Source organism: Haliaeetus albicilla, chromosome 17, assembly GCF_947461875.1.
Source record: "Haliaeetus albicilla chromosome 17, bHalAlb1.1, whole genome shotgun sequence".
NCBI lineage: Eukaryota > Metazoa > Chordata > Aves > Accipitriformes > Accipitridae > Haliaeetus > Haliaeetus albicilla.
In genome coordinates this window covers 23541249-23568156 of record NC_091499.1, presented here as the reverse complement: position 1 = coordinate 23568156, position 26908 = coordinate 23541249, and the positions used below count along the sequence as shown (strand labels likewise).

The window sequence follows — 26908 nt, the reverse complement described above, 5'->3', positions numbered from 1 at the left end:
TGAATCGGTCTTCTGGGTAGATTCTGATGGTGGGAAAGGTTCTCGGACAGTACAAGGCATGAGACTGCAGAGTTTTAAACCTTTACATTAAAACGCGAGTTCATACAACCATCTTATTCCAACATCTCTTCACCCATTTATTCAGCCTGTTCAAATCGCACGTACTCATATTCCTGTACATTTGTTTGCACCCCATGCAGAAGCCACTGAAATCTGTGGAGTCAATGAAAGCAACACAGTTTGACTTGTGTGCTCACCAGCTGTCTGTTTAAATCCACTAGTTACGCACAGATAAGTCTGCTGAATTTATACGGAGTTTTTCCTCTTTGTAGTTCAATGATGGACAAAAAGACAACCAAGTACAATTTTTTTTTTTTTTAATAAAGATAAAATTACAAAAAAGGTAAAATCAGCTCAGGAAAGGCAAATTACTTTAATAGATCAGTTTAGACATTTAACATAATAACTCACATCCATTTTTAAATACTATTACATAAAGCATGGTGAAGAAAGGAATTTCTGCCTCATAATTAGAAAACTCACAATACAACTTGCCAAAAACCAGAACAAAGCCGTTTGAAAATAAATACGGTCCATGCCAAATAGTACAAAATGAAATCAGCAGTCTCTCTCAATACGAAAACTTTTCTTCTTTTAGGTATTCTCCAACTCTAGTATTATGTTCTGCAACTGATGAGAGGCTATCTTTTGTTCAAGGATTGCTGAGCTGTTCTGATTTTGCTCTGTACAAAGGCAAAAATAAACTTTTAAGTTGTTTCATTTTTTGTATTAACCGTTTTAGAAATGCAATTTTGAATTACTGTCATGAGTTTAAAATATTTAGTATTATGAGGAATTGAAAGTGATTTCTACAGAATTTCAAATATTATATAGTATTGATTTAATACACACTTCAAGAAGGTGACATGCATTATTTATTAGTGTTTACCCTTTGGCGTCTGTCTTTTCACCACTGCTGTCCTTGGATTTATCCTCCTCCTTAACATCTGAAAAAAACCAAGATCTTAAATATACCAAAAGATGCAAGAAAACCTGAAAATACTTCACAAGGAAAAAAGCATGACCTAAGTATATTTTTTTGTATACACCCCGAGCCAGGGGGAACTAGCTTTTAAAAGAAATCCTCACTGGTTACATATTAACATACAGTGTTAAATGCATCAGTCCAAGGGAGTGACCTGGGCACAATGCCAAGTGATTCAAAATACCTCAAGGCAAGTCTCTCTTAACTGGCCATAATGATGGTATGCAGTAATGAGACCTGGATTTCCCCTGAGCTCCTTGCGGTAGTCTTTGTAGCCCTAAGATGTAGCCTGTTCTTGGAAAAGTCAAGAGTCCTTGGAATTACACTATCCCCAGAACTCTCTCCAGCTTCTGTTTCAGAGAACAAACTCTTTGTCTAACATATTTAAAGCAAGAACCGTTTTTATCCCCATTTTCATTAAGCTATACAAATCCCTGGCTCTAAGACTTCAAGCTTGTGGAGAAGCAACAATAACCCTAGGCTGAAAATACTATTCTAGTGTGAATAGCTGTATCTTGAAACTGATTAATTTAAAATATATGCTTTAAATATGATGGAAAAAATAAATCATAATCTCAATAGCTAATTAACTGTTAACAGAAAATGCACCTTTCTCCTGGGAGAACTGACATTTGCAGTTCTAAAATATAGGATGAAATCACACCAGAGTTCCTACCTGCTTTTTTGTCCTCCGTCTCTTTTTTGTCTTCCTCTATCCTGGCTTTCTTTGCTCCTTTCTTATGATCTGCAACATTTCGTCGTCCACCTTCCCCCTCATCTTCAGAATCAGAAAATTCTTCATCACAGGCTATGCGCTTATCAGATGCTCGAACTAGGATTCAGAGTTATGAAATTATTTGAGCATAAAGTCCAACTACAATAGGCCTAATAAAGAAGAACTATCGAGTTAAGAATGAGTAATAACATACTATAATCATTTAATGCTGAAGAACTAAATTATGGATAAAAATACTATCTTTCAAGATACTCTGGGACTCTCACAATGACTTCCAAAAATAGCCTTACAGAAACGCAGGGGAGGGTGGGAGTATTTTAACATATGTCAGATGAATTTCAAATACTGAAAACTAAATCACAGGAGAAAACATTATGGTTTCAACAGTTCAGAAAATGGACAGTGCACCAGTAAAAGCTTACAGAATTATTCCAATCACATCAAAAAAGGTTAAACGTAGCAGGAAACTCATAGCTATAGCTGAAGAACAACTCATTGTCCATACAAAGGCTAACGGTACTAAAGTGAAGTAACGGGTAGTGTTGCAAGTATGGAAAACCTCCCTCTCTCAACAAAAAAGGAAATAAAAGAATTTTTTTGAAAAGACAGTATCTCACTTTACATCAAGGGAGAACGTTACTTTTTTTGTGACTAGCAAAAGACAGAAGCCAAGTCCTGTATTCTGTTAGTAGAAATTCATCTGAGACTTCTGGAGTATCTGTTTTAGATTTGAAATAGCCAGACTGTTTCATAAGATGCAAAAACCCACGTTCTTTCAGCACTTCTTTAGACCCCTTTAACAGGTTCAGATTTGTGCACAGATGCCACCTTAAGACGACCAAACTGGCAGACGAGTAGCACAATTTTTCCTCAGGAAACAGAGCTGCCAGTCTTCCAATACTGCACTACTAGGACTAAAGTTCTGAACAATTAAATCTAAAAAGACTCTACCTGGACATGCTCTATCATGAAAACATATTTCTTACTAGAAATGCGTTTGTCTGGATCTTCTCCATCCTCATCTCCACTGTCTTCATGAACAGCATCTTCAGGAATGGCCTGCATCTGTACACCAGGTGCATGAGGTAACATGCGCAAGTTTTCAAATAAGCGTTGCCTGCAAGTAACAAACAAGGAAAGTTATTACTACACGGAAGTGGAATTTCCTTGAATTTTGTATTAAATTCTGAAAACTCCGCATTCAAAGTTAACCTGCTTTGCTTTAAAGTCATCGTTTCTTTAAAAAAAAAAAAAAGAGGCATGCCATGTTCAGAAAGTTTTCTATCTCTAACAGATCATTAGTATCCACAGTGTACGTGAACATCATTTTCTTTAAACTTTTTAAACACTTATTTCAATCAACTTCAATCACCAGTTCCCCACAGGATCAGCACAAGTACTGCCCACCTGGGCTGAAGCAAGCGGCAGCATTAGTCTGTTTATAATAAGCCACAGTATCAAGTTGGATAATAAACTGTCCTCTAGTTTCTTAGAAAGTCAGACACTTAAAGCATGAAGACTTCCCAACTGCATGCAGGAACAATGTCAGGGTCAAAAGCAATCCATCTGGATAAGATTCCTAATTGACTGTTTCAGGCAGAACATAGAGAATTTCTCTCCTGTCTAAGCAACCTGATGCAATGGACCCCACACTCCAAAGCACCATGTGCAGGAACAGGAAGGACACTCAAAACTATCATTCCAAAGAAGTCCAAGTAGAGAGAAGGGTTTGGCACATGTCAAATATCAGCATTTGTAACAACTATTTTAGTGTACTGCTGCACAATTTGAAGAGCTAAAGGGCAATTGGTATTTTTTTGGAATCCTTACAGTCTTTGCCTCCATACAAATCACATGACCTGGCAAAGCAGTTTTGCCAATCCAGGGAGTCCCCTAAAGTTAGGTCTCTGGGAAAGCACAGAACTGAAGGAAGATTCTCTGAAATGATGGGTCATTGCTCTTCTTGTGGGTGCTAATATGGGGATGTGAGATTGTATCTCTGTCAACAGAAAACACACAATCTGTGCCCAGGGATGTGTTAAAAAGCAAGCAAGTTTTGCAGCCTACTTGCATCACAAAACCTCAGCAATACACAATATACAGCAAGCAGCCTGGCAGATCACCAGCTGGAGCACTATATTACTAGAGAGAAATTTTGTAGAATTACATCAATGAAAAATAGGGGGTTTTTTCCCCCTTGCACATTATTAAAAATTTAAATCACAATCAAATGAAAAGGTTTATGCGTTTCTGTTATGAACACCAATCACAGTCTATATACCAACCACTTAAAAAATCAGTATTTTAACTGCTTTGGTGAATTTTGCAATTTGACAGTTTTGCGGGTTATAGCAGTACTGGCAAACTTACACAGATAGTTTCATATCTTTATTCAGCTGCTCCTAGTGTATTGGGTTTGTGTGGCAAGGTTTTGATAGTGAGGGGGCTGCAGGAGTGGCTTATGTGAGAAGCTGCTGGAAGCTTCCCCCATGTCCAACAGAGCCAATTCCAGTCGGCTCCAAGACGGACCTGCTGATGGCCAAGGCCGAGCCCATCAGCGATGGTGGTAGTGCCTCAGGGATAACAGATTTAAGAAGGGAAAAAAAAAAAAAAAAAAGTTGCTGCGGCACAGAAACTGCAGCTGGAAAGAGAGTGGGAACATGTGAGAGCACCAGCCCTGCAGACCCCCAGGTCAGCGAAGAAAGAGGGGGAGGAGATGCTCCAGGCACCGGAGCAGAGATTCCCCTGCAGCCCGTGGTGATGAAGACCATGGTGAGGCAGGCTGTCCCCCTGCAGCCCAGGGAGGTCCACAGGGGCGCAGATCTCCACCTGCAGCCCGGGGAGGACCCCACGCCGGAGCAGGGGGATGCCTGAAGGAGGCTGTGACCCCGTGGGAAGCCCGCACTGGAGCAGGCTCCTGGCAGGACCTGTGGCCCCACGGAAAGAGGAGCCCACGCTGGAGCAGGTTTGCTGGCAGGACTTGTGACCCCGTGGGGGACCCACGCTGGAGCAGTTTATGAAGAACTGCAGCCCATGGGAGGGACCCCATGATGGGGCAGGGGAAGAGTGAGGAGGATGAAGTGGCAGAGACAAAGTGTGATGAACTGACCCCAATCTCCATTCCCCGTCCCCCTGCACCGCTGGAGGGGAGGAGGTAGAGAATCTGGGAGGGGAGTTGTGCCTGGGAAGAAGGGAGGGGTGGGGGGAAGGTGGTTTAAGATTTGGTTTTATTTCTCATTACCCTACTCTGGTTGATTGTTAATAAATTAAGTTAATTTTCCCTAAGTCAAGTCTGTTTTGCCCGTGACGGTAACTGGCGAGTGATCTCTCCCTGTCCTTATCTCGACCCATGAGCCCTTTGTTATATTTTCTCTCCCCTGTCCAGCTGAGCAGGGAAGGGAGTGATAAAATGGCTTTGGTGGGCACCTGGCATCCAGCCAGGGTCAACCCCCCACACCTAGTAACCAAAAGAATTCCTGTGTGCACCATTAACAGCCAACCTAGAGCAGGGACAAGCCACAGTAAGCAAAGAGTACTTTAGGCTAACCAATTATCTCTTACCATATGAGTATGGAATTGATTGTATGTATGCATTACTCCATCCCTGAAGTAAAATATTTGTTTACAATCAAAACTGCAGGATGTGAGGAGGAATAAACCAAGTATCAAAAGTGGCACAGGCTAAAAACACGTACCTGCTATAGCTTGGCAATGAGCACTTCTCAAAACTTGTGGAATTGTCAAACCACAGTCACTCAATTACCTGCACACATATCACTATCTTTGCACAGTTTTGTACGTCCAAGCTCACGTGACTTTTCATTTTTACAGCCAACAGCTACAAAGAATGACAATCTCAGTTCATGTTTAGACATGAAGCTGAGAATTAGAAATCCTAATCATCACAGCATACCAGCTTCTTTCCTGGCGCGATAAACTTTCTACAAAATTAGAATGGGAATCCAAGTACAACTGTCAGCTCTTTAGTTGCGGGAAAAAGTAAAAATCCAAGCTGGGTCTTAAAATTTTTGTATCTGTAGTCATAGGACTTCATAAGCACACATACTGTTGTAGCAACAGGCTTCTAAAAAGTTCTTCTGACAGAAATGAAAAATATGTCGAATCTATTCAGTACTCATTTTTAGCGTGTAACAGAGAAAGGCATACAGTTTTCAAAACTGCCTAACAACCTCTGGAGAAATGTGATCCACATGACCTACTTGATATACAAGGTAATCACTACTTACTTGATCTTCTCCATATATTCTGGTGTATTCTGATTAGTCATATTTGAAGGACTAATATGAAGCTTGAAGTCTGGTCCGAAATACTCAAAGTAGTCGTTGTATGGCAACTCTATAAACCAAAACACAAAAGACAACTTTGTGACCCAAAAAAGATTTAAAACATTTTATATACAACAGTAGTTTTGACAGGATTTTACTTAGAGAACTATCGAACCTGAAGCATTCAGGTAAGCAATACTTAAGTACTGCTTGAACTGTTCAGTGTTTTTCCTCTAAATTATTCAATAGATGAACTTAAATTCGTTATTAAAATACAACAAATACAACGAAAAGCAAGAGGAAGTTCTACTGTAATCATGTTAGAACATATACTGGAACATAAGTAACAAATTTGATAAAATAATTAAAAATGCTATTTATGCAGAAAATAGAAGATCAACTGATGATTTCTTATAGCTCTTTCCAAAGTTAGTCCAGTTTGAAAGGTTTAAGTGAGCCATTCAAAATATTCCTTCAGTAAAACATACAATATGTACTACTAGGCTGAAGATGACAGCTAGTTCGATATCTATAGTAAGCACTGTACGGTGGTTCAGTGCTGCCCACATCTGTCCATTCCCCCCTTCCCTGCTTCTGTATTTTTCACAGATAACGGTCCCCTGACTGGAACACCTAATTATCAAAATGAAGTCAATGAACACATAATATCCCAGAAAACAGTAATATTTTATATTGAATATAACTGTATCTTCCCAGATGAAGTAACAGAAATCTAAAAAACGTAGAACCCTTACAAAATACAACTCCAAAATCCACTTCTGACTGAACCCTTTGTCTTGTTTCTTCATTTATGATTATTATGGGATAAGTGATCTTGTTAGGTAGATAGAAAGGAGACAGGAAGATCAAGTTGCTATTGCAACATTTAGAAATGCACTGTTATTTCTCAGGACAGATTAAAGATGACAGAGACCCACAAAGTTGAGAGGAATGTTAAAAAAAATTAAAAAGCCTTAATATATATCCATCACATGGGCCATGCTAATGGAAGAAAAAAGTTTCAAGGTAAGGAAATACTACTGTCTCTTCAAAAGCTTTGACTGACAAAGAATATATATTGATGCGCAAGATGGAAAATATACATCTTGAAAGGTACTGTCCAAATATTCTTTCCTCACTGACAGCAGCATTCCACTGAAGTCAGATGGAAACACCATGAATCCAGCAAGAGATACATGAACAGCAAAAGGTTATCAGCAAAAGTTGCAGTCCAACATGAAAACTGCCAGTGATTAATGTGCAACAAAGCAGTCCAAATACCAATTTTATAAAAAAAAATATTTCCAAAGACGTGTCCAGAAGCATATTTGGCCAAAAGTAAAGGGAGTGCAGGATCTTTGGGGGCCTTCCTCAGAGAAATTACTTCGTTATTCAACTATTTGAAAGAAGTCTACTACTGCTTTTTTGACTTTAAATTTTTTTAAGATAGCTCGTATAGCCAAAATTGAGTCAAATGGAAGAGCAGAAGTCAATATACTTTTACAGTTACTTTTAAGTCATAGATACAATGAAGAAACAGTAACATTTTACTATGTAAAATGGACACTTGCATACTCATTAATTTCTTATGAATAGCATGTCCGTGGTGCCCAACTTACACAGGTCTGCACTGTTATGATCAAAACAAAGTATACATTCTATCATACTGATAACATTCATATTAAAAATAGTGACAAGTAAGATTGCCTAAGTTTTAAATGTTTTGAATTTTCTAAAAACAATCCAATCATTGAAAGCTTTTGCTAAGCCATAAAAAAAGCCCCAAATGCTTAAGTTTTAGTGCATAAGCTACTGAAAATTTATTGGCAAAAACCTAACAATAACTTTCCACATAGTTTATTCTAAACTGATGCATTAGTTAGCTATAGAAATATTTGCTATTTGTTCACTTAAACCCTCCCATGATTGTTTCCTTAATAAAATACTAATTTGGGTATTAATATTTACCATTAGGAATTTCACAATCTAAGGCAACGGCAGTTTCATACGTCCAGCATCGAGCAACGTTACGAATCGTATATCCTCCTCCTCCTAACATCAGCAATGGCAAGTTAAAAGTCTTTACAACTTCCACACATTTAGCATGACCTGTCAAACACAAAAAGAGTTGACAATATATGCAAAATATCTATTAAACAGAAAAATATATAGCAAACTACTTGATAAGTGCAACTGCATATGTCTGATTAAGTAAGAACTGAACTGATTCAACTAAAACAGAACTGTCTCCCCCTAGAGCTAAGTACAACCTCACAAGAAGTCAAGACCTACAGATAAGAAATGTACAAAATACATCAAACGTTATCCACCCCAGTCTTCAGAGACTTTGCGTGATGGTCTATCGCTGCTGCTCTGAAATGCTCTTAGAATGTTTTAGTGTTTTGTCTTTTCATAACTGATGTCAACACACAGTGACAAATCTAGGGACAATTTCTCAGTCAAATGCAATGGGGGAAGAAGGGAAAACAGTAAATCAGTACTTGGTCCTTTCTACTTCTAAATTTGAACCTGTATTAGAGGTTGCTCAGTCTTGCTTACAGAGTGAACTGGTGCCAAGACAGTACACACTCCAGGGAGATACAGCATACTGAAAGGCATCTGTAGGAGGCAGCAGCTCTCTTGGTTTCCAAGATATGTAAGATGGAAAAAAATCTGAGCTGTATGGGCAACTGAAGTAGCTTTGCCACCTGGTGCAAATCAAGAAAAGAACCCTGAAACACTGCAGACCCAACAGATACTATACTGCATTTCGTTGCCTACAAGACTAACTGCTTCATTAACACAAAACCAAGAAAACCCAGAAAATGAAGATTCAAACAAGCTGGATTCAAGGCTTAGCAAAAGTTCAACATACATTCACATTTTATCACGTAAATAATAATTAAAAATTAATAATACTACTAATATTTATGTTGTTTGCTAAATTAACATCTCACCCCAATTTTGATAATCACCCAAAAGGGTAGAAATGTAAGTAACACTAAAATAAACATTCATTTTTATTAACTTTCATAGAATTAGTTAACATAAACCTCAGCATAACAAACATCACTATAAATTTAACAATGCAGTAAGTATTCTCATTTCAGTAATACCTATTTTACACCCAACAAGGTGTTTGGCCTTTAGTATCTGTAATCCTACTAAGTGAACCACTAGTTTTGTTATTTGCCCATCACAGTAAGCTGCAGCACGATGACTGTCGTCATCCTGTAATTCCAGCATGTTGCTTTAAAACTACAGAAAGCCTGTGCAGAGAAGAAAGGGAATCACTTGAGTGGCTAGGAAGAACATGGAAAACCAAGCTTCTTAACTTTTTTAGATGGACAGAAAGAAAGAGGCAACTTCTGGGTTTCTTTTGGCCATTCCTGTATAGCAAAGAAAGAGGTGATTAATCATAGTAATGAACAAAATCTTTGTGACTCCAGTCCTCATCATGCAAGTGTCTTGAAAAATAGTATGAAGGGTAGAGGTTTCTATTAAATAAAAAGTTACAGACAACAAACACTTTTCTGCTTACCTTTAACAGTAAGATTAAAGCACCCCAGCCTGTCACCAGATAGTGAATCTGCTCCACACTGTAATACCACAGCACTGGGCTGGTACATCTCCATTACTTTGGATATAATCTATAATTAATATAAAACAGCAAGTCATAATTCACATTATGAAAATAAATCCACATAATAAAACTAGTATCTTTCCAGAGAGCTTAAAAAGAAAAAAAAGTACTCACTGGTTTAAATATCTGTCCATACGATTCATCATCTATACCATCCCTCATTGGAAAGTTGACAGCATAGTATTTGCCTTTTCCAGCACCAATGTCCTACAAGAAAAGATGACAAATGCTTTATTACAAACACAGAAGCATATGATGGTATCATGGAAAAAAGTCTACACAAGTCTGCTGAGCTATTTTGTACCATTATTCACATCTGCAAGAGGAAAAGAAGCGAAGTACCTAACTGGATTCCCATTCTCCCATAAAATCATTTTGGAGCATAGGAGTTGTACACCAAGACTAAATTTGCAGTAAGTACACTTGATTCTTTAATTCAAAGATTGAGGACCAGAAGACAAAATATAACTGATCAATTTAGCCCAGTAAAAATAGTTAAGCAAAAACAAGCAAGAAAACCAAGAAGTGCAAGGTGATATGCATGTTTTCAGTGCTGTATAGAAGATTTGGACTTAAGAAGGTTTTTAAAACCATATTCATTCCAAACATAGGATGAAGAACTAGCTGCAGCAAAAGGGAGAGAAGAAAATCAAACAGAGGCCACTTACAGGTGCCCTTGAAGAAATACAGACTTTTTAAACAAACAAACAAACAAAAAAAAGAACTTGCAGATTATTCTCAGTTCCATCAGGTGACAAGGCAGGAACTGTAGTAATCTATCTTACCAGCTTTCCTAGACAACATATGTATTAAAAGAAAAAACTCTTTGCAAAAAAATTGAGTGAATAAACCCTGAAACCACTTCTGTTTTGATGATCAGCTTAAAACCTAAAGATCCCTGCTTCCCACACATTTCCATTTCTTCCCTGTAGCTCATCACCAAGACACTCAGAAACTGATCCAGTTTACAGGGCAGTTCTATGCCATTAATAAAGGTGCAGTGGGGAAGACAGTAAGATTTAACCTGTTCAGTTTGGCTGTAAGCTATTAGCAAACAGCAGCTTGGCCGAAAGAGCACACTTCAGCTCCAACATCCTTAAAAAACTACAAGTCACCAGTCAGATAACCCAGCAATATAAATACTAAATTTCTCAACACTAGCTATTGAAAGAGTCACAGACCTTTTTTCCTCTTCCTGAACAAAGCCTCCTTAGCACTGAACGCAACAGTAACGTGTCGCTTCCAGTAACTATCTTTTATTGGGGGGGGGGGGAACGGATGGACATGGGGACAAGGATGAATGGCCCAATGCAGCATAGACACAATGTTAACAGCTGACATTTTTTCTTCCAGAACATTATTAACATTTCACAGTATTGTAAGATTAGTAACACTGAAGAACCCTGCTGAACTCAACTCTGATTTGGAGCATTAGTTACCCAAAATCTCCCAAAGTAAATCACCTGGGCTTACAGATGCTGATTTTTGTGAGGTGATAGTGCCTTGCTTTCCAGATTTAAAAAAATAAATAAATAAAATAAAATAAATCATTAAATCAATCTCATTCTAAAACATACCAAAGCCAAATGTTCACTAAACAGGGTAATTGCTTTCCAGCCTGAGCTACTCAACAGACATACTTTGTAACTGATACTTGCATTGGTTATAAACACTAAAGAAACAATATAGCATTCTGGTAGCTGCCCATTCATCAATACATCAAATTTCCTCACAGAACCTGGGCCTGTACATAGCACTACAGTCTGAACTGACCCATCTACATGTGTGTGTGTGTATATATATATATATACACGGCCAGGTTGGATGGGGCTTTGAGCAAGCTGTTCTACTGGAAGGTGGCCCTGCCCATGGCAGGGGGGTTGGAACTAAGGTCCTTTCCAACCTAAACCGTTCTATGATTCTATGATATAAGACAAGATTAATGCTATCATCTAAGATGTGTAGAAAGTCAAATAACTCACTTAGAACACTGGAAGTTCAGACTGCACAATACCTTCAGTAGAAAATGGATAAATGCAGCTAGACTAGACAACCTCTGTCAAGATTCAGCTCCATTGATTGAGCTGCAGTCACAAAATCATCAGCTGATTCATGATTTGTTCCTGCATCAAATAAGTGTAACCTGATCAGCAAACCAGACCAAATAACTAAAGAATTACAGAAACAAGCTTGAATGGAGCCCACGGACAAAAACAAAGATAAGAGCTGGCTGTTAAAGTTGATGTAAATAACCAACAACAGCAGATCAAGTTGAGCAGAAGCAAGCAGTACAATACTGGCCTCCAGAAGAAACACTGACTTTTCAGAAAATTAGTTCTCCCTTTAGTTCAATTAGCTTTGCAAGCTCTGGAGATAGGAAAAAGCTAATGTTTTTTTTCCTATGGGGATGTAATAATTCCAATAAAGCCTGCTGAAGTCTGTATGCAGACAATGCTCATTTCAAAATACTAGCTAGCAGCACAGAATAAAAGTTACCATGCCTGAGGTACTGTTTTTTCACTGACACTGTGCTAAAAAAAAAAATGCCAATAACATACAATATTATTCTATTTATTTCAACTGCATCATCTTTAAATTCTTTGTCCTGGGTGTGATAAGGTGAAGAGTCCACAAACTTCTCTGTCAACGGGAAGCACTGTTTCTAAAAAGACAAGATATCTAACCCTTAAAAAAAATTCTAGCCAAATTCAGCAACAACAGCTTGTCATGATAAACATCCTGGTCTGAGCTGCTTTTTGTTTGAAGCACCACTACCACCTTGTGGCCAGTCAAGTTAAACCACATGGATAAAAACAATGCCTAATCTGATTTCTACCTAAACCAATTTAGAACAGAGTTTAACAGAATGTAACAACTGTAATAACATTCAGCCCCAACAACCACGCTGAAATCAATGCTTAGCACCCCACTGACTTAAAGCTCAACTTTCATTTACTCCTGTGTCCTCTGGGTATCATCAGCACACTGGGGAGCACACATTTCGGGAATATTAGCAGGAACACAAATAGCTGCATCTCTTGAATCAATTTCAAGATAGGAAGAAAACAGTGAATTCTTTCCCGATGCAGTGTTTTTGTAGGTCAACTTTTTAGAAGTGCTTACATTTTTTTAAAAAATTACTAACTGTATGTACAAACTTAAGGCACAAAGTTGCTAATACTGGAGGAGTGACTTATCCCGGGAGCGTCTCTGATAAAAAGAGGTTTAATGTAAGAGTTTGAAGCTAGGAATATATTAATCCTAATACTTGAAATACTCTTTCAGGTTGTGAAGTGGAACAATTTCCTGTTCTAATGGACAAGAGTCTGACATGAGGAATGACTAACTTCAAATTAGTATGAAGGGCCAGGAAAATTGGTTTTCATTCTCAGCTTTGCCAGAGATTCTACTACAGCTTAAATGATAACTCTTCACAGGCCAATGCTCCTTCCCTCAAGCTAGCTATAAGGCTTAGCACCCAATCACCTGTGGGGCACGTTAAAGTTCTTCAGCAGTGAGCATCACGAGAACTCAAAACACACTTTATGACATAATAAATATTCCAAAAACAAGCCAACTGCATTACTAGGCAAACAGAACACAGTAAATTCAAGCTGCAACTGAAGCTTTGCGACTATTAAAGCTCTGGCATGAAGTTATTCTAAGATCTGAAATAAGTTTTGAAGCCATGTGATCTCCAAACAGCTACTTTTCCCTGTACGTGCAGAATTGAAATGTACAGATAATTATAAATATACCACACTGTCTTCCTAGAGACAAAATCTGAGTGAACTAAACTAGTTCTACATTTGAACTAAAATTTCAGACAATTTATCTGGAAGTTAAGGTGTTGATTTCATGTAGAAGTGAACAATTTACTTCCCCACTATCCTGTATTTTTTCCCCCCTAAGGTTCTTCAACAAATCTATCACTCTAGACTAACATATTTTCTGAAAACTTACTGCTGTATATTATTACTGAACATAGTTATTGTAACCTAGTACTGAAAGAGTAGCTACAAGGAAGAAAATAAGAGGTTATTTATCACCTAATTAAATTTCATGTTCAACCTTACCCTAAGGTCCCCTGTGCCCGGAAAATATTCACCATACTTATGGAATGATACAGTCATGACACGATCTGTGGTATAAAATGCTTCTTCAACACCATCACCATGATGGATATCAATATCAATATACAACACTCTTTGGTGATACCTAGAAAGAAAATAATATGTGAGAAATCATCATTAGAAGTTACATTCATAATATACTGATACCTAACAAGGAAAAGCCTAATGAAAAAAACCCAACCAAACACTGAAATCTAACATTATGATCATTTTGACGATTTTCATTGAAGTGACCATATATGCTCTTAGAATTCTCAGTACAGTTTGGATAATAATGAAAATAAGTTTCTTCATCAAAATAAGTAATTTAAGTATGTAGTGCATTTAGTTTACCCCAAGTTGTCTCACTCCATAGAAGCTATACCTTGTGTTTCTGTTCACACCACTTTCTGTTGTTCACATCTGCTGAATTTGCCCCTTTCACAGGGCATTTCTTTCTGCCTTCTCAGTAATTACCAATACAGTCTGCATTAAAACATCTCTTAGTGCACTCTTCAAACAGCATAGTGCCAGGAGCAGAAATAACCCATGTTCCATAAGCCCACAAAAAATAAATTTAAATACTTATTTTCTACCAACTTTTCTTCACCTCTGCAACTTGTAAAGACAGGCACATTCTTACTTCCAAGTGTATCGCGCTTACTGTTAGCATGAAATTATTACACTGCTGCTTTGTATTTCCTTAAATACTGCAAGTTTCAGATCAGTTCATTTGAGATGGATAAAGGAACCAGTTGTTTGAAGCCTCAGAGCACTGGCAACAACACTAAGTATCCCTTAAATTCTACATTGTTCAGCAAAGAACAAAGTCTACCAACATCAGAAGATGTATTTTCGTCATGCTTTGCATAGTGCTATAGAATGCGAGTCTGAGCAGCCATAATCTCAAGTGGGCTAAGATTTTTCACTTAACAAGACACCGAATGGGACCGTTTCCTATGTAACCCATAACTATTTGAAAGTTTCCTTCCTTCACATGTATATTAAGCTAAAAAATTCAAGACTGGACCACAGAAAATCATTATCACTTTTCTCAGACTGCAGAAGCAGATCCTGAATACATGCTGTACATTAAAAGGAATGTTTTAATTAATATGTTAATATTAACTATTTGTTAGAGTCCTTAGAAACTTTTTCCATCTTTCAAAAACACTTCCAGACTACAGTGCTTTGCCCATCCCTCACCGGCCAATTCAGCTGCTCCATTCACAAGAGTCAAATACCTAGAATATTTTTTGTAAATAAAATAAGATTTATGTTTTATTAGAAGGGATACAGTCCCCTGAAGCAGTACAAGTAACGCTCAGGATTTGAAATTTTAGTGAAGCATTACTTCTTGAAGTTAATTATATGATCACTTTTTCATTACTCCTCTCATTTTTTATTTTGCAGTCACAGCAGCACAGCTGTTATTTCATGATTTATTCATAACAGCCACATTAATTCATGTACCAATCCAAGGAAGCTCAGTGCATGATCTTCCCTGAATATTCCTGTTTGGTTTAGTAATGACTCAAGTGATAGGAAACATGCAGGCATATTGAGAAACCAAATGGCTGTATGATTGTGAGCATAATGACTGCCCTAAGGGGTCAGGGCAGTGATCCATCTAGCACACTATTCTGTCCCCATGAGTAGCAACAGATTAACATTTACAGAAAGCACATAAGCCTGTCCATTTTCTGAAGTTTGCTACCCTAGTACTTCCCCACCATCTAGAATTACAGCGTATGGCGTTTTACAGGGTACATCACTGCTTGGATCTTTAACATCCATTTACAGACCTCTTGTCCGTGATTATGTCTAATCTCTTTCTTGAATCTGTGGTTGCTGTCTGCTTCGTTCAGCCTCCTGCAGCAGCAAGTTCCAGAAGTTCACTATACTCTGTGTAGAAAAGTATTTCTAAATATCTGTTTTAAACCCATCTCCTATTAGTTATCTTTTCAGCTTGCCTGTATTTTAAACTTCTTGCTGAAGCCAAACCGGGCAGAGCTTGGAGTTTTCTTAATTGAAACTGTACGAGTTCAACATGGGCTATGAAAACTCACTGAAATAGTAATTACAATCCATATCTTCAAAGATTTAAATACTTGAATTTGACACTTTCTATAATTTTATCTTGTTCCCATCATAAACTCACTTCAGCAACTCAAGGATGGCAAGCACGATATCATTGACATAACAGAAACCAGATGCTTCCGATTTCTTGGCATGGTGAAGTCCTCCAGCCCAATTAACAGCCATGTCTGTCTGTTGTCGGTTCAATTTTACTGCCCCAGCTGTGAAAAGACATACACAAAAATGAAAGGAAATACAGTCGGAAACTTCTGAAGGTCTTTAAATCTATTACATGAAATAGTATCTTATTTTCTAAATAAGTTGGTCCTAGATCTGATCTCTTACCAATACTGGAGATACTTGATATATCTCATATTTGACAGTCGGTAACTTATATATGATTATTATTTCTTTATTAAAAAAAAAAACAAACCAACTTATATTTGATAGTATATTTAAAACTGAAGCAAAGTTTTAAGTTGCTGACATAAATGTAATAAAGCTACAAAATACCTGGCAAACAACCTATACTTACCAACAGAGCCTCCAGTTGACAGCTGACAAAACTCAAACAGGCCATCAAATACAGGACAATCTTCTCCAACATTAACTGTGTAAGAAACGTATTACTTGTCAAAAACACCATTCCAACAGCATTGCTATACACATGGATAACACAAATGTAATGCATAGCTCATTCAGCATTTTGACTACTCCGCTCCCTGCCCCACCTCATTCTTGTCAGGCTAAATTTTAAACACTGAAAACAATGTAAAGTCTTTATAATCTACGATGACTCCAAACTACCTTTTTTTTCTTTCTTTTTAGTTTCCATGGGAAGCTTTGTCTCCTCGTTAACAAGTTAGACAATTTTTAGATTTTTGAAGAAGTGCTGATTAACATAGGTCATGTTAAGTGACAATTACTTGGAAAAATAATTCGCTGAGAATAAGGCATCATAAAGAGGTTACAATATTGCCTTTTAAATTGATATAAGAGCTGTCAAACTGCATTCCTAACAGTACTTTGAGCCTATTCCTATAATTAAAGAAATAAACTAACAGAAAGGGTGAACAGTGAATAATATACAATTTTTACTATCTCCCTCCAAGAGGAATAACTCCTTTTATTGACTTAAACACATTTTCACACGTTGATTTTTACTTCTCTACTCTTCTAAAGGCCATTCTTTTTCAGAAAGATTTTGCATTAGAACAGATTTTAAGACTCTTGCAAACAGCTGACAAGTAAAGTTCAATCTGTGCATTAAGCCTACAGAAAGTATTCTTTCACATCCAGAATACACCCTATGAAAGGGGAGGCAAAACTCCTTCCATAAGCTTAAAGAACATTTTTGCCAAGATGGCTGCTTTTAATAGAAAAGTCCCCAAATCAGTGTATCTAAAGGCAGGCAGGGGTTACTCTTGTTACAGTGTTTCTCTAACCCACCCACACCATTACGCCACGTTCATACCTCTGTATTGGTGAATATTTAGCTTTAAACAATGCTAACCATCAAAGCACATACACAAAGATTTAGCCTAATGTTGACACTTACATCTCTGCATTTGCTTGCTGTACTCGGACATATTGTCAGGCCTTATTGATCGGAGAAATTTGATGTATTCATCACTATGGTACTTGGTCATTTCCTCAGCAGTAGCTTTGTGGGGTCGCTGATAACAAGAACAAGTTATAGAAATAATCAAGAGCGCTCTGCAAAATCAGCTAACAATTTGCTAAAACAGACAACTCAAAAAAATATAATCTACTTTGAAGTGAGAACAGTTAAACTGGTAGTAGTGCTGTTTTACATAAAGCAACGGCTACTCTGTTGTTAGTATACAACTTGATTAATTCTTTGTGCAGTTACCGCAATGTCTGCCCAACATCCCACTCCCCCCAGTCATAAAAATACTGGTGAAAATTCTCTACTGGGGCTCTACCTCACTTCTTCCAGACATGGGCAACAATCTGCAGTCCTCACCATTCACAAAATACTGCTTCACTTCCAAGTAAGAGAGTTCCAAATACACCATTTAAGTATTTTCTATTTCCATTTCCACTTCCCTCCATTTATTTGTGTGACAATACTTGAAGCCCTTTAAAAATAACTTAAAATGCTTCAGTGGACATTCTATTGCTTATACTCACATAAATTTCCATTTTTCTGTATAAGCCATAATTTAGCAGCAAGTTGTGGGTCATTCGGATCCTATGAGGTTTCATTGGATGCCCTTGTCCATAGTAATAGTTTCCGATATCACCTGTCAATATTACACAAATGAATAGCTATTCATATTACAAAACAACTTTTCATTGCTACTGAAGAGTCATTCTTAGAAGATAAGCAAGCAGATATGATTCCAGAAAAAAAAAAAAAACCAAACAAGAAAACCTGATAAAGGGACTACTGTCTGTTTCAAAAAGGCCATGAGGAAAACTGCCCATAAAAAGTTGTATGTCAGAAGCAGAGGGCAAAAAGGTGGCTAAATCTAACACCTTTTACTACAAGCAGACAGTAGTGGGGGAGCAAAGATGCCTACAAGACATGGTTTCAAATCAAGAGTGAAGAAAATAGCGGGCCAGAACTGAAGTATAAAGTAATGGGAAACTGAACTAGAATTAAGAGGGGAGTAAAAAATTACTGATGACATAGCCACATTATACCACAACAGAGGCTGTAGTAAAACCTGCCATTTTCTAGGAGCTGATTTTAAGATACTGTCCTCAGCCTGCCCTACTAACTCTAGCAGTTACATTCCAGAAGTTAGCTTCAGATCCATTGCTGCAACCACATGCACAAATATTCCCGAGACACCTGCTGCTACAGATCCACAGTAGTTTAACCCAGATTAGCCTGGCTCTGTCAAATTGGGGAGCAACTAGACATGTGATTAAGATAACAAAACTTCACACTCATTTCTAAGAAAAGAATGGCTGCTATCATGGGCTAGCAAGTTTTCTCCCCAGCTTGGGTACTGTTTGAACATACATGCCTCCACTTTGAACACTGACATTCTCAAGACACAGATTATTTTAAACAGAACTAGCAGTCCGTGTGTTTCTGAAAACGTTGACAGGCCTAAAAGGTATGTCCAGTTGTCAATAGCTTTCAATTAGAGAATTCCGTACCAACTCTTTGTGATAGTGCCTCTTTTCGACCAAATTTCCTGGTAGGATTAATGAACTTTACCTTCTTGAAATTTTTGCTTTTCTTTCACACCCTCTGACATGCTCTGCCTTGTCCACTGGGAATGAAAGAAACACTGTTTTCACAATGTCATACTATTTTACAAATTTTGTTAGTCAGAGATAAGAAAAAGCACCGCTACGAAACAGCTTTAGTTTCACCTCTTCAACGTGAGCCTCAGCTCAGGAGGAACGGAAAATGTCAGCTTGCAGTAGCATCACCAACTACCAAGAAAAGCAAGCATTACAGTAAGATTTTAAGTCTCAAAGCATTCTCAAATCCAGCTTCCAGCTTTCAAAGTGACAAGGAGAGTAAGGACACTTAGGAAAACAGATATAACCTAATGTAATGTAAGATGAAGTTATCTTGAAAAACAATCACTCAACACCTAGCTCTTAGCCATCCCATAACAATGGAAATACCAAGTTTTAGCATTAAGAACTCTGAAGAACTTGGACCCACTCCTAACTTGGGTATTTAAGTGGAAGATTAGCGCTTGTCAGTTACTAAGACCCAGAGTCTTGCAGATACTTATTGCAAGCCTCCAGTTTTGGTCGCATGCAGGTCAAGAGCAAAAGGTATTAAGAGAGTATAACCACACTCATTCCCACCAGCAAAAACATTTCCTCGCATTTTACAAAACAGTACGTTCCAAGTTTGGTGTTTAGGAAAGATCTATCACAGCTCTTTCAAACTAATGACTAGAAGATGGAAACCAAACATTTACTAGCCCTACTTTGTTTTGTGGTTACTGATAAGTCCCAGATTTACAAAGCTTCAAGCTAGTAAGAGCTTAAAATTTTGAAATTTTTAAGACAATAGTGACTTTCAATAACTTGATGCTTCTGAGGAAACTTCATTCCAAATGCATTTGTGGCTTAAAAAATGCGTATGTATTTCATACCTTTTCTTTTTTTAAACAGGTCATTTCAGTTTTAACTACTTCAACTTGTATAGTCATCACTGATATTTTACTCAGAATGCTGATGGATAAGGAAGCAGGCAATTAAGAATGATTTTTCTACCTTATATAAAATGTAAGGCTTGTTTTCCCTTATGTAAAAGAAAAAAACCCAAACCACCACATTAACAAGCTTCCCAAATATACTTGCAACATATCCTTCGATATACTGCAATTGATCAATTAAACAGATTCAGTTAAGCATATTCTACATACCATACACTGCAGTGTACACTTAAAGAAAAAAATCAATTAATAATATTAATATAATAATAAATAATATATTAATAAAAATAACTTTTGCTTTATTTTTTACCAGAAAGGAGAACTTTTAAAAGAATTGGCAAGTTGGTAAACGTAATGGGAGCTTATTTAATCAAATACAAGATCTGTGGATGAATATCTGGCAGAAGCATATTGATCCTTCCACATTAGAGGTCAGCAGTAATGACTAACAATAGATATCAATATAATACACTTTAGCAACAGGCAATACTATTTACATCTTTCAGGTCTCAGCACCACCAACAAAAAAGGGTTTTGGCATTAGACTCATAAAAAAACCCAAACTCAAACATAAGACAAAAAGCCCATTAAGTTTCAAGGGACTGGTGTGACATGTATGTTAGCAGGAGTGGGGAATGAAAAGGTATGCAAGAGGTTCCTCTTCATTAGCACCTTGATTGCCAGCCAACATCACAACCCAAAGGGGACCCATCTTGGAGACATCATCCCGTGGTGAAGGCAAAGGTGCCAAAAGTCTCTCCTCCTTTACCCACTGAAGGAGAAGGTGCCCTTCATGGTACAAACACTTCATCCACTGATCCTGAAACCTATTTCTCTCTTCGTATATCACAGCCTTACCAGAGTACTTTGGGGAGAAAAGCAAGGCGTACCAAGAGCTAGTGTGTGTGGGGATGGGACACCTCCCTCACTGATGGATCCCTCACTGATGGAACTAAAAAGCTCTGCACATAGCACCAGACTAACTCTGGCTAGAGTATGCATATATATGAGAAATGGGTACAGCGAGGCCAAGCGCACAAGACTAATGTTATAGATAGTATGAGTACGTGATTCTAAACTTGTCAATACAAAGATAAAAATCTAAAGAAGTGTTACAAGCGTATTTTATATCGCTCACCAGTGTGGGTGCACGTGGAAAGTGCAAAAGAATGTAACTGAAAGAGGAAGTGGAGGGAAAAAATGCAAAGTAGTATATGCAGAAAGTTGGCAAAACTATTAATCTTTCACAGCAAGGCTTCAAAGACTGAAATTTACAGTTTTAAACCAGTAAATATATCAGCTAAATGGCTCTCATTGAGCACTAACAACATAATCTCTGAAAAGTTGAGTCCTTAACTAAAAAGAGATGAACCAAGTGCCCATTTAATGCTAGCACAAGTTTACTGTCCTGCACTGTTCACCACATGATGCAAAATGTGATATCAATAAATGTCCAGAAAATTAAGTTGTTACATACACTGTCATATTCTGGGTTCAAATATATCAAAAACCAACAACAACAAAAACCCCCTATATTTCAATTCATACAAGTTACTTGCCTAAATTCTCAAAAAAGCTATCAAATAAAAAATAAACCCACATGATTCCTCTGATGAACTTAAGTTTTAGACACTCACTTCTCTATCTGAGACTTCAGCAAGGTCTACAGATGTTAAGTATTCTAATACATAGAAAAACACAAGAGGCTACATGCCCTAAAGGAACTTCAATTATGTCTGACAAACACACAACCGACCAACAAAAGCTGCTATGTCCCCCAAAAAGTATGTCAGTCTCTCTAGCTACTAAGATAATAACAACTTTAAATTAGCCCATTACAAAACAGTCTTAACAGCCTGAACAAAGAGGAAAGATATGACATTTATTTATCTTTTCTGATACTTTGTAACTTGTAAGTTACTTTGCTTTGTAACTTTGATATGGATAAATTGTTATGTATGCTGACCGTATTTCTGCTTATTTTAAGTACAGTTACCATGAAACCATGAGGTACTTCAGAACTGCACTAATTGCAGAAACCTAAACGCTACAATGGAAACCACATGAAAAAAATCTTAATAGCTGTAGTTACATTTGGACTGACTTCTGCAATACTAACAGGTGAACTCACATAAAGATGAATGTAAGAAAGATCATCAATGCCTGATCAATCAAACAAACAGCTATTCAAACAGGCCTCAAATTATTGCACTAGCATCTGAAGGGTTGCAGTTTTTGTTCTCGTTTGTAAAATTAAGCAGACAGCAGGAGACTAGCAAAGTCCTGACTTTTGAGCCCTGAGCAGAGGTTGGACACCACCACCGTATTTGGAAGCCACTGAGCAAAGCATTGATGAATTTCCCTGAAGCACTTCAGTTAAAAGTTTACATCTGCAGATAAAATGAACTTAAACTAGAAGTGCTAATGTACTTAAAAAATGTCTGAATATAGTAGCATACTGCCCTATTGAAAACAGGTTTGGTCTCGTCTTTATGGGTGGAACCAACCACATTCAGATGCAGATCTCTCAAATTTTTCATGAAGGTAGAGCCTTTTGAACACCCACATTAAGTTATGCACAAGAAGCAATCTAAACAATACTGCTAGTGCATTGGCATGGAATAAATACACTTATTAACTGTAACCATGCTAGTTGCTGCGTGATTCGCTAGAACTGTGCTTTGCTGTACAGGAGCACAGGGCTGGAAAGACCATCTGGGTCCCGTCCTCACTGCTATGGGCAACTGTACGACACATACCTATTTTGGAAGAGGCCACTGAACTACCTGAGCCGCATGCTGCAAGACTGTGGCAATGACCTGAAGACACATGGTAAGAGGCTAAAATAAAAGCTACAATATCCTACCATATCTAGCATGGTTCTAAACAGTGTGAGGAGCAGACTTTGCTAAGCTATAGCCATATATACATTAAGACTAGAAGTATTTACTAAAAATATTTCAGGCAAGATGACTAAAGTATTTTAATTTGTACATTTTTAGTTCTTCCCATAGTATACTGGCTCAAACTTAAACAATATTCCTGGCCTGAGTGTGATCACAAGCAATGCAAATTCTGCAAACTGGATGTGGCTGACAGTCTATTACAAACTAGCTGCAGAAAATGAAATCAAGCTTCGTCTACCCAAAGTTTATTGGTTCTGGGTACAGCGTGAAGGCTATTAAAACAGTTAATTATCAGAAAACTCCAAGAAAACTTGGTAAGCTACAAGCTAATTTAAAAAAGCAACTTTAGATGACAATCACACTGAGTTTCACAAAAAGCATGTAGGAATTTATTGCATCTCAGAAGATATGCACATATGGTTCTAGTACTTATGAACACTTTTAGTGTATAGTTTTAGAGAAACAGAGTGAAAGTATGTGTGGAGGGGCAATTCTGACAAAAAACGGTCATCTACTTCGGTTGTGACATCCTTGGAGGCATAGCACCTCTATATAACTTGGAGGTAATAATGGGACATCAAAAACATTCCAAAGCTGTTCATTTCTGTCACATAGAAAGCATTTTTTTTAATCACTTTTACAACAGATACTCTTTTCTCTATTGTCAACTGCATTTATCCTAGTCTACATATTCAAGCAAGATATGAGCTGCAACTGCTTTTAAGTCGCCATTACCCTGCCACCTCCAAACTTCTTGCTTCTCCAGTTTCTCCCCCCTTCTTCGCTAGTATAGCTTTTTGGCTGTTAAGGAAGCCTGATACTAGCACCAAGTACCAAAATCCAGGGATCACAGAAAAACTGAAGATATCAATATCTAGTAAACTATAGCCACCTGACTTTATTAAAAAAAAAAAAAAGGAGGGGGGGAGAAAAAAGCATACTGATTAAAAAAACCAAAACCATGCAAACATTTGTAGAGAGAAAGCTACTAAACTCTCACTGCAATCTTCCTTTCAACAAGGCGAAAAGTGATTCCTCTTCCCTAGGAAAAGTAAGATCCCAGCCTCACCAAAATTATCCCTAACAGGGGCCTCCTTTCCCCTTTAGGCTGAACAAAGAACCAGAGCTAGCAACAAAGAGAAGGGGGCGGCAACCACCACTCTGCCTCCTTTAGTGTGGTAAAAAAACCAAGACAGGCCCCACAAGATCTGCCATTTCTAAAGAATGGCAGATTTGCTACAGCAACAGACACCTTTGATATCTTAGGGGGTTTAGCCATTCATCTTCATTTCCAAAATGGTGAAAACACCAAAGCGCTACGGCCAAACAGCCTCAACCTCCGTTTCCTGGCTACTACCAATACCAGTCTCAGACGCCAACTTAAAGGATTGTTACAATAGGAGGCAATTTAAAAAAAAAAAATAAAAAATCAAATCTCTTAACTCGTCTGACCAACGAGTTTACCCTCCCAGTACAAAAAAGGAAAAACAAGTGCAAACTCAAGAAGAAAACGAAAAGTTCTCCCTGCTGCGGCCAGACAGAACCGCAAACAAGTTGCTGGAAACATCTGCGACTGAGGACAAGCTTCGTGCGCTTTTTCGACGTGACCGACAACGCAGATCACGAGCCGCCGTGTCCTCACCGGGCGAGCGTGCAAACCCCAGAAGGCCTGCAAGCAACTCGAATTTCACTATTATTAAACACCTACGCGCGCAGCTTTCGTGTTTTGCTAGAAGAGAGAGGCTCGTGGAAGCCCAGCCCCCACTCCAATCTACGTCCGTGGGGGTTTTTTTTGTTGTTTTTTGGGGTTTTTTTTTTTGGGGGGGGGGGGTGTTCCCCTGTCCCCTCCGCACACCCGACCTCGGCGTGGAAGCCCGGCGAGGGGGAGGCCTCAGCGCAAGAACCACCAGGTGCCGGAGCTACACATGGCCTAGACTTTTTTTTTTTTTCTTTTTTTTTTTCTTTTTTTGCAGGGGAGGAGCTAGACACGGCAGCGACTCCAACGCCTCCGTGCTTAGCGGATGAAGGGGAGTGTCTCAACTTTTCTTTTTTTTTTTTTTTTTTTTTGGGGGGGGGGAACAATAGACACAGCACTCCCCGCCGGGCCCGGCAGGCCAGGCAGCTCCCCGGCTCCGAGCCCACCACCACCACCACAGCACCCCCCCACCGCCCCTTCCCCCCCTCACCCGGCGACCCCCGGGGGGGCTCAGCCCCACGGCGGGCCGAGAGCACGCAGGGCCGATGGCGGGAGCGGGGACCCCCGGCCGAGGCCGCCACAGAGCCGGGGGAAGGGGCGCCCATAATGGCGGGGGCCGGCCCCCCGCGGGGCTTCCCCACACACACACACACCCCCCCCACCGCCACTCTCACGCCGCCGCGCCGGCCCCCGCTCACCGTCATAGTAGTAGCAGACTTTCTTCTTGCCGCCGCCCTGACTGTACGCCATAGGGGCCGCCGCGCCGGGGCCGGGGCCGAGGGGAGGGAGCGGGAGGCCGAGGCGAGCGCCGAGCCGGCACGGAGGGAGGAGGGAGGGAGGGAGGGAAGGAGGGAGGGGGCGGACGCGGGAGAGCGGGAACTCGCGACGCCGGGACGCGGGCAGCACCAGCGGGCCCCGACCATCGGCAAAGCGGGAGGGAGGGGGCAAGCGGGGCGCGACCAATCCGCCGCCGACGGGGGAGGCGAGGGAGCGAAGGAGGCGGAGAGGGCGCCTGAGAGCGAGCGCCGGCGCTCGCCCGCCCGTTCCGGCCCTCGGCGCTTAGTTGCGGACACAGTCACGGAAGGAGCCGGCGGGGAGTCCTCATAAGCGAATTCTTGGAGGAAGCCCTCTCCTCGGCCACCCCCACGCCGCGCAGTGGTACGGCCCGCCGGCGGGCGTCGGGCTCCGTCCCCGCCCCTGCGTGGAGCCTTCTTGGCGCATGCGCCGCGGCGTCGCTCCGGTCCAGCGCGGTGCGGGGCCGGCCCCGCATGGCGGCCGCGGCGGGGAGAGCGGGAAAGCCCCGCTTCACCGGCCGACCCCCGAGCCCGGACAACAGCGGGGCCTTCCGCTGCTCAGTGCTAGAGTCACGGCGGCTCCCCTCAGCCAGCCTGTGACCGGGGAGCGCTTCTCGGGGCCGCCGGCCGGTACCTCCCGGGGCAGGAGTACGGGGCGAGCGCAGATGCTCGACGGGCTGCTGTGGCGCCGGGGGGGGGGGTGTGTGTGTGTGTGTGTACCCCCCCTCAAAGAGCCTGCCGTTTAATTTTTTGTCCACAACAAACCCGATTCCTGTTGGGGGGCGTTTGGTTTGGGTTTTTTTTCCAGTCCTGGGCTTGCGTACGGCTTTTTTTTCTTTTGTTAATTGAAGTGCTGGAGGGTTACAGAAGAGCTGCCATTTTACTTTTGTTTGAGAAGCAGCTCAGCTGCCCGCCCATCCACCAGGTACCTGAGGGAAGAGGCGGCCACAGCCAGGCTTCGTTCAGGCTGATGCAGAGCCAGGAGGACTCCTGACAGCACACGGGCCGGCCGACACGCTTGCCGCTCGGTATCCCTATTCTGGAAGGAGTTGGAAGCGCGCTTCCCAGTACGCATGGCACTGACTTCTTCCAAAATTAAGGCGTGCTACCCAAGAGGAAAGTAGTTGTGGTTTTATATAAAGGGCTTGACATCTGAATCGAGTTTCAGTTTTGAAATCCACCAGCGGTGTTCTCTGCCTGCCTCAGCTCAGCTACAAACACAGGAGGAAGAAATACAGAAAGTTTAACAGGATCACGTTTCTGCCTAGCCAGTTACTGTAGCTTTCTTGTATTTGCATTTACATAGGGGTTCACACTTGGTAGAACTTGGTCTGATATAGCTGAGTCTGGGGACGTGTATCAGTTACACAAAAGATTACTGTTTCTTCAGCCGACATGAAAATCCAGTATTTAGGGACTTGCACTCATTGTAGAAGACTTGACCAAGGTTC

General features: G+C 39.9%; 1 protein-coding gene across 1 annotated transcript; it reads right to left on the bottom strand.

Annotated features, from left to right (window-relative positions):
* Positions 1-360: 360 nt before the first annotated feature.
* Positions 361-25563, bottom strand: HDAC2 (histone deacetylase 2). Its single transcript, XM_069805046.1, has 14 exons — positions 25362-25563; positions 18056-18168; positions 17460-17577; positions 16437-16511; positions 15984-16122; positions 13787-13928; positions 9825-9917; positions 9609-9717; positions 8036-8176; positions 6029-6137; positions 2768-2898; positions 1722-1877; positions 950-1007; positions 361-743 (listed from the first exon to the last, which is right to left on the bottom strand). The coding sequence occupies exons 1-14, from the start codon at positions 25411-25413 to the stop codon at positions 713-715; spliced, it is 1467 nt and encodes a 488-aa protein (XP_069661147.1). The 5' UTR covers positions 25414-25563; the 3' UTR covers positions 361-712.
* Between the last annotated feature and the right edge of the window lie 1345 nt (positions 25564-26908).

Excerpts from the sequence above, each read along its gene's own strand:
- HDAC2 (XM_069805046.1), bottom strand. The coding sequence starts at position 25,413 with ATGGCGTACAGTCAGGGCGGCGGCAAGAAGAAAGTCTGCTACTACTAT. Across the intron at positions 18,169-25,361 it reads AGTCTGCTACTACTATGACG|GTGATATCGGAAACTATTAC; the intron begins GTGAGCGGGGGC and ends TAATATTGACAG. Across the intron at positions 6,138-8,035 it reads AGATTGTGAAATTCCTAATG|AGTTGCCATACAACGACTAC; the intron begins GTAAATATTAAT and ends TTTGGTTTATAG.